This window comes from Dipodomys merriami, unplaced genomic scaffold (genome assembly GCF_024711535.1).
Source record: "Dipodomys merriami isolate MVZ:Mamm:240054 unplaced genomic scaffold, mDipMer1.0.p SCAF_20, whole genome shotgun sequence".
NCBI lineage: Eukaryota > Metazoa > Chordata > Mammalia > Rodentia > Heteromyidae > Dipodomys > Dipodomys merriami.
Genome location: NW_027203382.1, coordinates 15,870,023 through 15,888,686, shown reverse-complemented (window position 1 = coordinate 15,888,686; position 18,664 = coordinate 15,870,023). Strand labels below are relative to the sequence as shown.

Genomic DNA, 18,664 nt, shown 5'->3' with positions numbered 1-18,664 from the left:
AGCTGACTTTTCAGAAAAGCAATTCATCTGATAGACACACATTCACAACTGTTTTTTTACAATGAATAAAGGGTTTATTATAAACAACTTAAATGTTATTTATTGTGCATTAGTGTACAGTATTATTTTCTACATGGTGAATTGGTAAATAATTTAAAAACTTACCAGTCTACAGCTGTCCCAATTTATACCTAAGTAATTTGATGCCAGTGTATTTCTCTCTCTCTCTCTCTCTCTCTCTCTCTCTGTATATATATATATATATATATATATATATATATATATATATATATATATATAATTATTATTGTTGTTTTTGGTCAGTCATGGGGCCTGAACTCTGGGCCTGGGCACAGCTCCTCAGCTCTTCAACTCAAGGTTAGCGTTCTACACTTGAGACACAGCACCACTTCTGGCATTTTCTGCTTATGTGGTGCTGAGGAATTGAACCCAGGGCCTCATGCATGTGAGGCAAGCATTCTACCACTGAGCCACCTTCCCAGCCTTGTTTTTATATTTTGTATCAGCATTTTTCAATTTGAAATAAGTACCTTGTACACATTTAAGATGCAAAATTCCTAGTAACACCTATTTTTACAGGTGATTTAATGGGTTAATTATGAAGGTGAATATACAACTGACTATTTATAGCAATTTAGGTTTTTATTTAGGCAACTGCTCAAGACTTTATTTTAAATTCAAATGTTTTCTAATAACTTAGGGAAAAAAAGTTTGTTAGCCTGATGACTACCAAGTAACAGTTGTATTCTGCATTTCAGGAAAGACTAATTTGGAATTAGTTATGCTTGGACATAATTATCAAAACTAGATGTCATTTGGAAGGCATTTTATTTTACATAAAGGCACTATGAAAGGAAACACATTGAGTAACAAGTAAAAAAACATAAATATTTGATATCTTCACACCAATAAAGTTCACTCCCAGATTTGCTTCCTACATCTGATGATTAGTTTGCACTGACATCAACCTCAGATCATTAGAGAGAATCTACCAGATCGTCATCAGTCCATTCTTCCTAAGGAGGAAACATAAACATCATAAGGAGAAGCATAACTATTGCCATATTATTGCTTTACCTCCCTTTAGGAAAATGGCATTGATAGCAGAAAAATAACCCCACAAAGTTTATTGTACTGGTCTTACTGCAATACTAGCATAGTCTTACCAACATGAATAATAAAGATTACAATTGTGACCTGCCTCTGATTTATCTCTGACATGCCAGGTACAATTTAAAGGAAAGGGGCAATGGCTGAATAGCTGGGAGAACAGCAAAATTTAGCATGTATGTTGGATCCTGCTGCTTCTTATAAACATGAAGAAGTCTTCATCAAGTTACTAGTACAGTACTTGTATATACAGGGTAGATGGAAGCAAAATTCCCTTATCAATGCATAATGTACACAACAATGAAGTATGTAAAAAATGAAGATTAAAAAAAACTTCATTTGGGTGTGGTGGTGCATGCCTGTATTTCCAGCATTCAAAAGACTGGGGTTAGCCTAGACTACACATACTGAAATCCTGTGTCAAAAGCCCAAAAAGATCCTAACAACTTTCCTCTCTTAACCTTGCCTAAAATACTTACATTTTAAAACAAAAAATTCTGTTATGTAAGAAAGTGCAATAGTGATTTAAAAATTACCATTGGAGTAAACATACCTCCTCCTGTTTGGATTTCTTTGATACATAACCATCTTCTTCATAGCCTTTCCTCTTCTTCCTATAATTTACAAAACTATCAATAAGCAATTTGGCATTAGAAATAGCAAAATACTATAAAATATGTAGGGATAAACTAGTAAACTATAAATAGATACATAACTACTGAAGAACAGTGCCTTTACATAAGTGAAAACATTTGAAGAATTATGGATATGAAAACAATGCTCTCCAAATCTAAGTTTAAATTCAGTATAATACTAATTAGAATCCCAAGAGAATTTTTCTTGGAACCTGTTAAGTCTAATATAAACCTGAGGTTATATTTAAAAATTATGAAAAAATGATAGGAAGCCAATCACTGTTTCATGACTAGACATCCCACTTTCGCATATTGTGGCTTCATTGTATAGTGGGTTTTAAAAAATATGTAAATAGTAACCCCCTACCTGTTGTGGGAGCTACATTCCAGACACACTGCAATAGGTGAAAATCCATGAAGTAGCAGTGAGCCACAATATAGTGACAGACAACAATAAATGCTGCTACATTGAAAATTTTCACTGTTGCAGGGGTCTCTGAAAGATAACTTCCATGATAGGTGAGTGCTCACTATAATCCCAGCCTTCAGAATGCTGTAGGGAAATGAGTATGAATTTGATTTCAGTGCAATGCTAGTGATATACTAATGCAAAGAAACAGAAGGGCACCAGTGCCTTGTAAGTGGTAACCCTATCTTTTTGGGAGGCTGGTAAGAGAATTACCATTCAAGGATAGCTTAGGCAGAAAAATTTGCAATGCCCCTTTTCAACTGATAGCTTTATACATTTGTGTGTACCTGTGCAACTATGTGGAAGGCTCAGCCTGGGAGCATTGCGGATATAAGCTAGTAAAAAAAGAAACACCCTGGGACATGGTCAGTGGATAGATCTGGACAAGGCAGCTCTGATGATAAGTCTAAACAGTTTGTAATCCAGGCACACAACGAAGTAGGATGTATGATGAAAAGCAGCACAAAAATGCTGAAAGTGTGGCTCAGCAGTAGAACACCTATCTGGCAAGAATAAGGCCCTGAGTTCAAACTATAGCAAATAAAAAGGCAAACTACAGATAGGCACAGTGACACATAATTGTAAGCTCAATGATCAAAAGAGGCTGAATCAGGAGATGTAGTTTGAGACTCACTTAGGCTACATAACAAGTCCCTTTCTCAAAAAGAACCCATATGTAAACATAGTAATAATTATACACCAATAATCAAAATAGATATTCAAAATTATATATACATATGGATTTAATATATGTGGCCAGGAGTATGTCAAATTGAAGATGTGAAATTGAAAAGCAACTGGAAGAAAAAGTAGGAAAAAATATCCTGCCATTCATAAATAAATGATTTTAACAGCTCAAGAAATAATAAAATAAGCCAGACACTGGTGACTCAAGCCTGTAAACCTACCTACTCAGGAGGCTGAGATTTGAGGATTGCAGTTCAAAGCCAGCCTAGTTAGGAAAGTCCCTGAGACTCTTATCTCCAGTTGAATTCCAGAAAACTGGAAGTATCACTGTGGTAGAGTGCTAGCCTTGAGCAAAATAGCTCAAGGACAGTGACCAGGCCCTGAGTTCAAGCCCCCCAACCAACAACAACAACAAAAAGAATAAATACTAAATGAAGTTAAGGAAAAAGTATAAAGCAAAAGAAAATTTACATATATAAAAATGTAGGCGAGTGTGGCGCCAGTGGCTCACACATGTAATCCTAGCTACTCAGGAGGCTGAGATCTGAGGATTTCGGTTCAAAGCCAGCCAGAGCAGGAAAAGTTCATGAGAATCTTATCTCCAATAAACCACTAGAAAACTGGAAGCGGCGCTGTGGCTTAAGCAGTAGCTTGCTCCCCTTGAGCTGAAGAGCTGAGGTACAGCACTCAGGACAGAGTTCAAGCCCCAGGACTGACCAAAAAAAAAAGTTAAAAAAAATGTAGATGAGAAAAAATAGGACAGCAGGCACTGGTGGCTCACACCTTTAAGGCATTCAGGTGGTTGAGATCCAGGTCAAGGGTCAAGGTCAGCCTAGGCAGAAAAGTTTCCTAGATCCCGTCTCAACAACAACAAGACAACTTGCAAACCTGAAAATTGAATAAACTAGTGACAGCAGGTATAAAACTGCAGGATGAAAAACAAAACTTCATTTTGTTTTTAATGAAATTTCTAAAAATTTAATTTTTAAAACCCTAATTTTTAAACTTTTGATGGTATGTGTTTTCGCCAGAAAAATAAACTTTTACCAGTTAAACAGTTTAAGAACTAGTTGACTGGGAGAGGTAACTTCTGAAATGTTCACATCGACTTACGTAATTACATTAAGCCCAAGTTCAGAAGAATGACATCGTTCCAATTTCTGCTTCAGAACAGCAACTTCTTCAGATCTAGGTGGTTCATACTTTTTTACTAAATTTCTCATGTCTATGTAGAGGAAAAAACAGTTCTACCTTGAGTACCACAAGACTTGTTTTTATATGAAGAGAGCCAAATTATTTCCCAACTCTACAGGAAACAGAAACACTCAAGATTATCTGTTCTCACCAAGATACACAACATTCTAAAATCCAAGAAGCACCATGCTTTTTAAAGTAATTATACGTTGGTATATCCATATAATCTGTATAGCTATATATCCTGTATCATATATACATGTATAAAGACATTCTGTGTAATCAGCATTTTTATTTGCAAATAATATCATGTTCACTTTTTGTTCAATTTTAAAACACCTTTTGCTTTTCAAAAATTCCCTGCATGATTTAGTAGACATTTTTTCTTACTGTCAACCATATTTGAAATATTCTATACTACAGATGGTGGGTCAAGAATACAGTTCTTGTTTACAAAAGAAACTATGTAACGTGACAAATGGGTAATCCTCTGCCTCACAAAATATATGTCCCATACAAAAATATTCTTTTACTAAGGTTAAAATAAACAACCTATTACTAATGTAAAATTGTAGAACATCCTCTAGTTGATCTTGTTACTCAATGGTAACAAATCAAATATGTCAAGATTATAATAATGAGAGATCTTAGGACTTATTAGACAGTCATGTGCACAGTTTCAATGCTTAAAACTTTAAGTAAATAGATTATCTTAAAGGATCTTTCTACCTACTAGATTCTATCGTCTGAGTCGCAATTAGCTTTGAAAGTGAACCCTCTAGTGGTAAAAGTAAGTATCTACAGTTGTTTATTTATTTAGAAAACCGATATGTGATTTATTTTTTTTTTGCTTTAAATTCATTTTAAAACTATCTTTAGATAGTTATACTACGAGGTTCCAATCCAACATAAGGGCATCATGTATTTTTAGTAAAATTTCTTTTTTGTTATTGTAAAGGTATTATACACAAAGGTTACAGTTACATAAGTCAGGTAATGAGTACATTTCTTTTTGAACAGTGTCACTTTTTTCTCCCAGGTTTTTCCATCCCAACTCCTCTCCCTGAAAAAGTTCATTTTCAAAAGAGTGACCTGTTAGTATCACTGCTGCATTTGTTTGCCCTTTGATCTACCATTTCTGTGCTCTCCTTTACCCTCCCCCAAAACAGATAAACTTACATATAAAAGGTACAGAAATCAAAAACAACAAAGGAGGAAAACAAGAAGCAAAATAACATAGAATCATTTCTTGGAGTTCATTTCAATAACTATCATCATTATATGCCTACAGCTATTGAATCTTTGTGATCCTTTCCTAAGAATATACTCCCCTTTGGTCTGTGTCTATCTAGAGTTCTGTATACTTTATCATGTCCCAATGTATCCCAATGTATCCCTATGACCCAGTAATTCCACTCCTGGACATTATCCCATTGACCACAAACAAAGCTAGCCAGCTACCAGCACAACCATTTTCACTGCAGCATTGTTTACCAGAGACAAGATATGGAATTAACACAGATGCCCCTCAGCAGACCAATGGATTATGAAACTATGGTATATATACACAGTGAACTTCTACCCATCCATCAGAAAAAATGATAGTGCACCAACTGGCAATGATATTGCCAGACCCAAAGAAACAGTTTGCATGGTTTCCCTCATTTGTTGTAACAAGAAAGTACCTATAAATTTGTAAGTAAATCAACATTTATTTAAACATCAAATCCATCATTCTCAGAAAAGACCATGCAGAAAGAAAAACTAGAATGGAGAGTCAATGTGTCAAAATTAAGTGAGGGAAGGGGTGAGTTGGGAGGGAGGGTGAGAACATTGGAAGGAATAACATTGATCAACATGCACTGATTCATAAACTGCTTTGTTAAACAGCAACTCATTTGTAAAACTACTTAGATAATTTAAAAAATAAAAAGTATGTGCCCCAACGCATACTATCTCACATAAAGATTTGAAATCTATCTTGTAGGTTTGTTAACTATTTAATTACAAGTTTAATTTAGAACATACAAAATGGAAGCACAACTGACTTTGAAAGAGTAGTCAAAGCCCAGTGTGATCACTCAAAGTACCATGGTTGAAGCACATAGACAAAAAAGTTACTAAAACACATTTTCAACTAACAACTGTGGGGCAGTCATGCATCTACCATGCTATGTGAGATTAGGAGATTTGGGGTTCCAAGGTATCTGGCCAAAATGTCTCAATGGAAGAAGCAAGGTGTGGTGGCTCATGCCTGTAATCTCAGGTATGGTAAGAAGTATAAAACAGAATAATCATGGACCAGGCACATGCTCAGGCAAAAAGTAAAACTATCTTAAAATAACCAGTGTGAGAAAGGACTGGATGGGTGGCTCAGGGGTTGAGTATCTGAGTTCAAACTCTATTACTGCAAAGAAGAAAGAAAAAAAAAAGAGAGGAGGAGGAGGGAGGAAGGGAAAGAAGGAAGGAAGGGAAAGAAAGAAGGAAGGAAGGAAGGAAGGAAGGAAGGAAGGAAGGAAGGAAGGAAGGAAGGAAGGAAGGAAGGAGTGAAAGAGTGGGGGAGCGGGGAGGGGACTAAATAGGAGCCCAGTAGGCATAACCATTCAGTGTTACATGGACAAAAATGAAGATGGTGAAATCAGACAATTAATTAAACAATCTATTCAGTCTTTAAGACAATCAAAATGTAACTTGTCAGTTTTGGAACCCAGGAAGAAGAAATTCATTTTACTGGGCCAAATCAAGGTAGTGCGAGGGCTGTATTTTTTCTGAAGGTATGAGTGAAGAATGCACCCTTTACTCATTCCAATTCTGGTGGCCATCTGCATCCTTTGGCTTATGGCTACCATCACTCCAATTTATAGCCAGCACATTAACATCTTTCTCACTTGTCTAACACTGCTTTTTCTGAATATATCAAATTTCCTTCTACTTTTCTCAGGCCTTGCGATGTTTCATTTCTCATTTCAATAATCTAGGCTATCATCTTTTTTTTTTATTGCAGGCTATCATCTTAAGACCCTTCTTTACTTGAAAAACCTGCTACTTCCTCTTTTTCTTTTTTGACATTTAAGGTTCCATTTTTTTGTCATTTTAGGTTCCAGAAATTAGGACATGACTCTTGCCGAACAACTTTTCAGTCTATTAATAAGGGCTATCCTGTGCACTGTAGGCTGTTTGTTTAGCAGCACTTTTTTAAACTTGGGCATGCCTTATTGACCATGCTGAAATCATATACAACTTTTTTTTCCTAAATGATGATAGGCACTGAATTCAGGGCTTGTACATGCCAGCTAACCTGATGGCTTAAGCCACCATCATCATCCATGCTGTGTCAGCCAAAAATCATTCCTGGTTGAGAAGCAACTAACAACAGTACCAGCAAATGATGTACATTAATCATTTAAGCTGATTTACTTAAAAAAATTATAAGTTCCAGACATAAATGTTCAATCAGTTCTGTAGATATACTTTAGTGATTATCACAAATGTGTGTACATTTTAAAAGAATTGTTTTGACCTACTATAACCTTTCTGAATCTTACTTTCACTCTCCTGATACATGTAAAGAATACTTTGATCTGTTCTCTATCAGCGTATCTTCAATGCTTCCATAATACAGTAATTCAGTAAAAGTAAATTAAGGAAAAATCTGTTACCTCAAGCTACATACCTATTCAGAAAGCAGGTCTGTAAGAGTACTTTACAACATTTTCTATTTACTTACTTTTCATTGTGTCAAGTAACTGTGACAAGCAAATTCTGTTTTCTCTCAGCATTAGGCTCTCTGATAAATAACTGGTTAAAGAAAGGAAAGCATCTTAGCATACAGACATCTCAGAGTACACTGAGAAAACGTGACATCATGAATTATTTACATCCATGTTCACTTGTAATTTGTTGGAGTGACTACCACTAAAACCAATAAGAATACCAACTATGCTTTATAAATTATATTTTATTTGTATCGTATCTAAATTGTTTATATTTTTCCATGTGATATAAGCCCAGTTACCATTTTCTAAGAAGCATTGGTATGAAAATATAATTCCTATAATTTGAAGTTTTAAATAACCAAATTTAATCTATAGTTATAAAAAAAGGCCCAAGTGAACAGATTCTCAAAGCAAAAGTCTTTCAAAAACAAATACAAAAGTTGTGTGCTAGTGGCTCACACCTGTAATCCTGGCACTTAAGAGGCTGAAATCTGAGGATGGAGGCTCAAAGCCAACCCAGGCAGGAAAATCCATGAGCCTATTTCCAATTAACCACAAAAAGCTGGAGTTGGAGCGGTGGCTCAAGTGGTAGAGCTCTGGCCAGGAGCAAAAGAGCACAGGTGTAAAGCATAGGGCTTGAGTTCAAGATGCAGGACCAATACAAAATGAGAGGGGGAGGGGAGGGGAAAGGAGAAGAGGAAGAGAAAGACACTATGGCTCAAAGTGATAGAGCACTAGAAACAGAGAGACACCATGGGTCTCAAAGTGGCAGAGCATGAGAGGGAGAAGAAGAGGGGGAGAAGAAGAGGAAGAGGAAGAAGAGGGAGAGGAAGAGAGGGGGGAGGAGAGAAGGAGAAGGGGGAAAGAAGGGAGAGAGAGTGAGGAGGGGGGGTGGGAGAGAGAGAGGGAGTGTGTGTGTCTATGGCTCAAAGTCGTATAGCACTAAACTTTAGTGAAAAAAGCTCAAGGAAGTGCATGGGCCCTGACTTCAAGCCCCAGGACCAGGAAAAAAAACAAAAAGGTTCTACCTTAACCAGAAAGAGAAGAGAACCTAGAAGTAACAAAGCATCCTATGCATAATAATCTGGGGCATGGTCTAGACTATAACATCTGCAGTTGAAGGTCGCTCCTTTCTGATCATCAATAAATGTAAATACAATTACAGGTATCTCCCAAATTTGTGTGTAAATCAGTTCTACATAATTGGGAAGCACTTCCAAAAGAGGTTGGGGGGAATCCAAAATATCTACAGTCCGTGGACATGCTAAAATGCTTCATTTATAATGAGGCTAGGTACCATAGCTTTTATTTTGTATATTTAGAGTCATAATTAATTAAACTTCTACAGTAAAATAACCTTTCATGTGGACCTTAGGGTACTTCATTCCACACTAACTTAAATCTTATCACTGGATACTTACATGTCATAAGATGCTTACAAGCACTCATGAAACTTTGGGTTATCTAAATTGTGGGTAAAGGGGCTTTTTTCTACTTTCAGAACAGAAGACCTCTATGTAAATTCCACACACACTTATAATTTACAAGACTAACTATCCTTTCTATCCAGGGCAGAGATTTAGATTTTGCTTGTTCTTATATTCATAAATGTAACGAACAGTGCATACACAATACATAAACAGTGCATTACACGGAAGGTACTCAGTAAGTGTTTCCTCAGAAAAAGGAATATGTATGCATTTACATAGCTGATACGTTTTATCTGTAGAACAGAACTGTAACATAAATAAAATAAAATGTAAGTCTATAATCCATTATCTGAGATGAAAATGTGCTCTGAAATTTATAATTGCTTGTATTTTAGCAAACTAGCCTGGTATGTGGGATATATGAACTAGCCCACTGATGTCTGATGCAGCATCCTGTAATCGGAAATACTAATGTATGCCTATAAGGAAACATTAACACTTTTAACTTGGATAAAAATGAAATATCTCTTCCTATTTGCTACCATCTTATTAATTTGAAATAAAAATTTTAGGTAGGACATTATAAACATATAAAACAGGTTGTTTAGAAAGTATCTTTTTCTTTACCTATTTTTAGGAATCAAGCATAGAAAAATTTCAAGGTTATAAAGAAATTATATATGGGCAGTAAAAAAGTCTAACAAATCCACTGAGTAACGCAAATATGTGGATGTTACTATTATTTTACCTCCCCAATTAAATAATATTGCACACAGTGTTATTTAAATAACATTTAAAATGTGAATAATAGAAAGAACCAACTGAATTTAAATTATGTAAAGCTATAATAAAGCCTGTTTCTCAGTGTGCATTTTACATATTAAGGATTATAGTCCAATTACAACTCATTTGGACATCCCTAAAGCATTAATTTTTCCACAAATCTTTACTAAATTCCCTACTGTATAGCAAATGAATTAATGATAATACAAAGCGGACATATTCTATACGCATTTCTTTTCAATTCATAAACTTTCAGACTTTCTTCCTACTGACAGCTATGTCAGTCTTTCCAGAATACTTTCCACTTACACCATGTTTCACTTCTACTTGAGTCATAAATTTATTCTCTTCAACATGTTTGCTTAATTTTTAAAGATTTCCTTAGAAGATGATTTTATTTTCTTCTCTCATCAACTGTCCCAGCCATAATTTAACCCAGGTAAAATTCAAATTAATACCTTTCCATTGTAATTCCTGCTCTGGAGGCACTAGATAAAATGGCAGTCAGGGCTATTTGGGAAGGTGTATATAAAAGGTAAGCATCTGTCAATGCAATTCTGTTAAGAAAGTCATCAGCTGTTTTCCTCAAAATCTCTGGATTCTCCAACATCGGATAGCGAGTCTAGAAAGAAAATTTTCAAATATTAACCATTTTTGAGATTTCAATAATATTCTGTTAAAAAACAACTTCATTAATCAAAACACTTAATACAAAATGCTTTCGTAAAAGTAATTCCTTTCCTTTACCCCTAAAAGTATTCTTTCTATAGAAAAGTGTTTGGGATATACCATTAGAATGTACCAAAATCAGTCCTTAAATTGTAAATGCAACAATCTGTCTTCTGTGATACTATCATTTAACTCAGTAGCTTTCAAACTTTTTGAACACAAACAGCCAAAATAATAAACATGCTTTGAGATAACATAGCTAAATTTCCCAGCATGATAATACCTGATATTTTTGGTTATGTTAATCCCTGTCTTTATATTTTTCTACCTGAAGAGGAAGAGCAAGAAGGGAAGGAGACACTCCTAGAGATTCTACTAGGTTTTAAGCAGGCTCAAGAAATAAGTACTCCTAGGAAATGACTTCAGGTAATACAGGTGATTCAAATTGAAGGCCACATTCAGGAATCACAGCATCATCTTATTTTCATATGAAATTTGTTTTTAAGGTATAGTCTTGGATAGAACTGAATGGAAATGAGTCTTGGACCTAACAGAATTCCCAAGATACTTACAGAATTATTTTTAGACTATGCCTAAGAAATACAGAAGACCTCACTTCTTGACAATTCCTCATATCCTTTAAGATGAATCCAAAATCTTAATTCTTCAGAGTTTATCTCAAGACCTGAAGCAGTAATTTTTATATGTGTTTGCCAATACTGGTGCTTGAACTCAGGGCCTTGTAGTCTCACTTGGCTTTTCCACTCAAGGCCAGTGCTCTACCACTTGAGTCACACTTCCATTTCCAGCTCTGTGTTGGTTAATTGGAGGTATGAGTCTTACTTCCTGTACTTTTCTACCCAGGCTGACTTCAAGATCCTCAGATGTCAGCCTCCTGTGCTGTTAGCATTATAGATTTGAGCCACCCAACAAGTGCCATGAAACAGTAAGAATCTTGTCTGAAACAAATTATCCATAATACAGTCACAAAAGGCAGGCCTTGTCATATGTTCAAATGTCTGACCTCTAAGGAAATTGGCCAAACTATCACTAATGTCCCTTTTACCAAGTATACTCACTAATCTTAGCTGTTCTCCTTCCTCAGATACCTTGGTCACAAATCTACTTGGTCACAAATCCATTCACCACTATCTTCTAGCCCTTATTTATTACCTGAATTTCCTACTCCAATCCACTGCCAACACATTTCTACCTAAATTTCAACAGTATTTCAATCTATCCTACATTTTCCTTTACAACTCTACTCAGATCTCTGGGTGCTGACAGAGAAAATCATATAGTTATATGTCAGATAATGTTATCACACATTTATGTTCATAGATTTAATGATGATTTTCCCACACACAAAAAAATTGTCCCATTTTTCAGCAACTATGGTAACAATATCTACCTGACTCAATGTCTTCCATAATTCTCAGAAACTGTCATTCTCAGAATACAATTTCTGCTCTTAACCAAGAGAAGAACTATTTCTTGTCACCACCAAATATTGGGTATAACAGTATCTTCATCCATACTTTTTTTTTTCTGTTAAAAGAACTATTATTGTCACTAAAGCTAATTCCCCATGCAAACCCCCTCTACTTTATTGCAAAAAGAAACATTTTTCATTCTTCCTTTAATCTTTCTCTTACCACTAACTCCCTAAATCAGCATTAAAATACGTATCAGTTTCTTTGGAAAAAAACAACACTCTCACTTTCTTCTATTTCCAGTCTTCGCTTTCTTATCCTATCCTTTTCCATATCAAACCAAAACCTGGTTTAATCCAAGTTATAAATACATATGTTTATGTGCCATCATGATATTTCTATCAATAATCGCCTGCACATATGGTAATAGTTGCATAGTATAAAGTGGAGTTGAAAATAATTCTTCAAAGAACAATTCTAAAGGAGTATAATAGTCAACAGCTCATTTCATACCAATAAGTTTACCTTTATGTCAATGAGGAAGCCTTCAAAGGGTCTGTAAGGATTGTGGACAATAAGATGAAAATTAAGTTGCTGTATAAGGAGTAGTTCATATTCCAAAATCTGTTCCAGTGCCTTCTCTTGTCCCAAAGGACTTTCCCGCAGGTTTCCAACAAACTGAGGACTAGACACATTGAATTCATCTACTTTGCAAGCCAAAAATGCACAAGTAAGCCTAGAGGAAAAAAAAAAAAGGGAGTGTGGAGCGATATACATGTATTTTGATAAATATCTAAATGTTGCTGGAAGTACATTCTAAAATCATCACAAATGACTATGATAGTGCAGGAAATTAAATAAAAAATAAAAATATCTGCAAACCTTTACCCACTAGCAGATACAAAACAAAATATAAAATTAATTTAAACCATCTAATATTACCACAGCATTCAACCACCAGACTCAAATGTCAATTTCATACAGTTAAATCTAAAGTCTGGAAAAAATATATCATGAAAGATAGCTGGAAGAATTAAAAACAGAACAGTGCATATATATGTACCATAAACCAGGGAAGGAAGGATAAGGAGATATTGCAGAAGGCCATAGTGGAAATCTCTGAAGTTGTGTGAATAGAAATTATGAATTTATGGACATATTTACAAAAGAGACTTAGCCATGATATGAAGTTCAGAGAGAGAAATTAGTGAGAAAGACACAGTAGTCAGCTTTTGCAAGCTGAGGTAAGGACTAGAGCCCGCATTTGATAGGAAAGGGAATTTAAAACAACAACAACAACAAAAATAACAACAACAACAAAAAACAGAAACAATGTGATTGGCAGCAAGATCTCTGATAAACCATGATACTTACCAGAGGACAGACACAAAATAAAACTTTTGTTTTAGTGAAACCAATGTGAAGCTATAGAACATATAAATTTCATCCAAGGGAGAATATTACCACAAATAATTTTCAGTTTGAAGAATTGGAAGAATAAAGAAGTTACTACCAAAAGCAGTTTTATGGAAATAGCCAGGTTTGAGAAAAAGGTTTTGAATTTAGTCAAGCTGAAATTCAGATGTCATTAGTAATATTATAAAGCTAAGAGATAATCTTAACTTTACATAGGTAAACAGAATGTTTACCAGAATGTTTGCCTTTAGTTAGAAAACCAATCCACTTTTTCATGCACACATATCCCAGACAAATGCTAACAAAGATTTTCTTTAATGAATACAATAAACTAGACAAATTTATACTCACATTATTATCCGAGGGTGATATTCCATTACTGAGTTATTAAGATAAAATCTTTTGAAATACATACATGCTGTACCCTAAGGTTAAAACAAACATATATAAAAATCTATTCAAGCAGATTACATGTCAAATTTAATGAAAAAGAATGTATATATGCTAAGGTTTCCTTGAGTAGTTATCTATACAAATACCAACACTTGTTAATTTTCTTTTAATCAAATAAACCATGATGAAGTACTGCAAAAACAACACAATAAAAAGACTCCTGTCTGTTCCAGGCCCACTGTAACTAATTCTTTCTGTGGTAATTGAATTTACAAACATGTGTTTGTTTATTTACAGTTCCAAGTAACAAAAATGTTGAGAAACAAAAAACTCAGAAAAAATACAAATAGTCACAGATTACCACACCAATCTTGAAAAAACACTGATAGAATAATGGCTGGGATACTATGCCTTCTCAATACACTCCAGATCAGTGTTAGAAAAAGGAACTTTGGAAGCAACACCTGTCATTTCCTAAATGCATCCATTAAGTAAACACATCCAATTCTGCATCAAGTACAAAGCTATCATTATATTTTAATCCTTACAACAGCTCCGTGAAGTATCACTATTGCTATCTGTACTTTACAGTACAGGAAACTGAGTGTCAAGGAGGCTGACTTTATTCAAAATCAGTTATCTAATAAAAGTCATAGCTGGAGTCAACTGATACATGGCTGGATTTTGTTTGCTATTTCCTGACCAAGATATCTGCCTGAATTTTCAGATACTACATCATTTGGGTAGTATCAAAAAATATTATGACTTTGATGAAAATAATCATACTATATATTTCCTGACAGAAAAAATATACTTCTGCATGGAAATGTCACAATGAAGCTTCCACCACTCAGACCTAATATGTTCTTATATTTTTTTAAAGGAGAGAACACTTCATTTTACCTTAAATATCAAAAATTTGTTATTTTATGTAGAATAGCATTATTCCACCATATATACATTGTATAAAAAATCAATTCCACAAAGTTCAATTGAAGATTGTATCTTCATTAAAAGATCACATAAACCTATGACTGACTTCATTCTATATTTCCTTTCACAAAGTACAAAAGCCAGATTTCAACATAAAAACTAATCAGGTATATCTAACATTTTTTGTCAATCTTTGCTATCTCAGATATAGGCTAGTAAATTGAAAGAAGAAAACCACCCAAAATACATTTAGACAATACTTTCAATGTACTTCAATTTTTTTCAAGTATAATTAAAAAGTTATTCTCCATTGGGCATAAATTATTCACTCTTTTTAACTTTAAAACTTCAGACTTTTATATTTGCTCTCCACAATAAATCACTGTAGGATAACAGCAGGGTAAAGATATTCTATACTCTCCATTTCTGCTGTTCTCTTTATCTTTTAGTTGTTTTTTTGTTTTGTTTTGTTTTGAGTCAGTCATGGGACTTGAACTCTGGGCTTGAACTCTCAGCTCTTCAGCTCAAGGCTAGTGTTCTACCACTTAAGCCACAGCACCACTTCCAGTTTTCTGATGGTTAATTGGAGATAAGAGTCTCAAGGACTTTCCTACCTGGTTGGCTTTGAATTGCAATCCTCAGATCTCAGCCTCCTGAGTAGCTAGGATAACAGGGGTGAGCCACCAGTGCCAAGCTCATAAAACAATTTTTTAAACCATAAGAAAATTATTCAGTGTTGTAAAATTATATTATGAAATATAAAATATAAAAATTATATTCAGTGTTATATTATAAAAGTATTCAGCATCCACTACTCAAGGTTTAAAAAAAAAAAACAATCTTATGACATGAGTTTCTGCCAGGGCATGAATCAATGCATCATTTCAAACAGTATGGAGTGTGCCAGAGTTGAAAAGCAGTAGTTTTACTGCTCACTAGTTGATAATATGGAGGGAAAAACTACTTTTCTTTTTCTGTATCATGATGCCACAACCTGAACAAGAAACTTCCATGCTCCTTTGACTATAAAATGAAGTACCTGAAGTACTTTGTCAGCTATCATAATTCATACTTTAAAAACATATGAATTAAAGGTTTTTGAGTAAACTGGATAGGAAATGTAATCAGAATTTTAGAAGAGATCAGATTTCACAAGCCAGATAATAGACTTTATACTTAATCACAATCATAACTTACCACAACAGACCGTGGCATTGCTGGCTTAAAAACTGAACAAAATTCCAATAACCTTTTTTCATAGTATTTGCAGAGTGTCATTTCTTCATGGGGCTCAAGAAACACCGGATCATTTGGAAGAACCTTTTGTGTGAAAATGTGAACATTAAATTCAATGAATTTATGGTAAAACTGTCCAGTTTAAATTTGGTTTATATCTGCAACAGAGAGAAATACACCACTCATCATTTTCTCTTTGGAAATTACAGGCCAGAGGGCTCTTTCTAGGATGGACATCTAGTAAGGCTAACATCCTATTCTAACTCCTTCCAAAATTCCCTACGGATCAGTATAAATTTCAACCCCTTCTGCTTACAAGATCCAGGGCTACTTTCTCCAACCACTGCTGCCTCAGTACTGCTTGAGCCACAAATGACCAGGAGCGTCTACGCACCCTCTCGTAGCCACTCAGTTCTGGTCTTTCCCCTCATCTCTATCAGCTACGGTGTAAAACTTGCCCAACCCAACCTTGGCTTGCAAAGTCCAGAGCACCTGCCCTGCCCTGCCCTGCCCTGCCCTGCCCTGAATATCCCTGGCCATTTTACAGAAACATTTCGTCGGTGTGCCATCCTACTCTGGGGATGGTGCTGTTCTCCTGGGTACCCACAGACAGAGGAGGAAGAGGAACAAGAGGAGGAGGAGAATTAGGGGGAATCAGGAGAAAGAGAAGAAGAAAAGGAGGGAGGAGGAGAGAGAGGGAAGTAGGAGGAGAGGCTGCGCTGGCGAGGGTGGCAGTGAGGATGAAGCTGAGGAGGCCAGAGGAGGCCAAGGTGAGGTTGCGCTAGGAAGGTTGGAGGAGGAGGAAGGCGAGGCTAGGCTGGGTTGGGAGGCCAGTGGAGGACGACGAGGAGGAGGAGACGAGGCTGAGGCGAGGCCGCCCTGGGGAGGCCGAGTGTCCACGAACAGGCTCGGATTTGGGAGCCGGGCGGCGAGGGTGGTGGGGCCGGGGGCAGAGGGGCCGGGGGCAGTGGGGCCGGGGCTGGCCACCGCGGACCTCACCTTCCCATTTGCTACCGCTTTGCATTTGAACTTGCGGTTGGCGTCCGCCCGCAGTCGTGCCAGCTGCTCCTCACTGGCGAAGGTCCAGTGCCGCTTCTGGCTGCTGTTGTGGTACATCGTGGACGACAAGGCCAGGCTCGGAAAGTACAGGCAAACATCAGCAGCACAGCATCAGCTCAGAACCCAGCGAACGCCACAGACCCCAGGACGGCGGGCGCAGGCGCACTGACGTCACGATCACGTGGGAGCCCCGCAGAGGCATTTCCGGAGTCTACGCGGAGGGCGTTCCCTGGCTAGAGACGCATGGGCGGAGTCTGTGGCGAGTGGGCGTGGTCTCGTGTGGGCAGGGTTTGCCAACCCGCAGTGGCACACTATCTGGTTCCTCTCCTTCTTAGCAAAATTCTTTTTTGAAAATTGTATTTTACTGTAAACATGCTGTACAGAGTGGTTATAGTGACATGAGGAAGGCAATGAGTACGTTTTCTATCTAGCATTGTTACCCCTTCCCTTCCTATTCTCCCACTATCCCTTCTCTCCTTCTTCCCCCCCCCCCCCACTTGCCTTGTGAGTATCCTTGTTGCAATGGGTCATCCTGTGTCCTTGTTTCAGCATTTTGTTATTCCCCTTCTCCTCCACAAATTAGATAAATGTATATACACGTATATACCAAAATCAAGTACAGTGACAACGGGATAGAGGGAGAGCATACAAAGGAAACAAAAAAAAATCACATAGTACATTACAAACAACAAAAAAAAGACCTCTTTGACCATATCTTGGGTTCATTTCGCTTAGCATCATCTTATATGATCATATGTACATAGCTTTTGAGTTTTTCTGCACATGTGATAAGATTATCATAGGCCTATACTAATGATTACAAATAAGGGAAACCATAGGACCTTTGGGTCTGGCTTTGTTTTCTAAATGCCACTTTTCTTTTATATCTCTTTTCCTTTCTATTAGTCTGTTTTGGAGAAATAGATGTTTGATACAGATAATTCCTTGTTTATCAAGTTGCCCCTTCATGGCAAAATTGAAAGAGCAGGACCAAACAAGGATGCACCGAAGGGACTAAGTGGAGGGTGCGAATGGGCCTGTATAAATTCATATGGGGTAATCAGAACTGGAGAAAGAGCTTGGAAAATCATCTGTGTTTAACAAGGAATGTTACTGAGAAGCTGATACTTGAAAAAACATTTGAAATACTTGAGAGTAGTGTGAGTTACTTAGTCTAAGGAGAAATATTGAGGCCAAGAAAACAAGATGCAGTTGGTATTCATTGGTCCTGAATGTTGTGTGACTAACCTGACCTGTTTGCCAGTCCTCTTTTCCAATGTCTATCTCTGAATCAAAAGTATACAGCAGTTTCCAGAGATTTTAAGAATATATTGAATAGGGAATTTAATCGGAAGTTTAGAAGAGGTCAGATTTCATAAGCCAGTTAATGGGCATTATGTTTAGTCAGGACCATAAACTGAGATTCCCATCTTAATGATTGCCTCCAGACAGTGTTTGGATGAACTATCATAATGCCTAA

The 18,664-nt window shown here is 36.3% G+C and overlaps 1 protein-coding gene across 1 annotated transcript; it reads right to left on the bottom strand.

Annotated features, from left to right (window-relative positions):
• Positions 1-832: 832 nt before the first annotated feature.
• On the bottom strand, positions 833-17,332 carry Ccnh (cyclin H). The gene is made up of 9 exons (XM_070031139.1): positions 17,125-17,332; positions 16,087-16,209; positions 13,915-13,988; positions 12,673-12,883; positions 10,504-10,667; positions 7,844-7,914; positions 4,036-4,147; positions 1,685-1,745; positions 833-1,037 (listed from the first exon to the last, which is right to left on the bottom strand). The coding sequence occupies exons 1-9, from the start codon at positions 17,239-17,241 to the stop codon at positions 999-1,001; spliced, it is 972 nt and encodes a 323-aa protein (XP_069887240.1). The 5' UTR covers positions 17,242-17,332; the 3' UTR covers positions 833-998.
• Between the last annotated feature and the right edge of the window lie 1,332 nt (positions 17,333-18,664).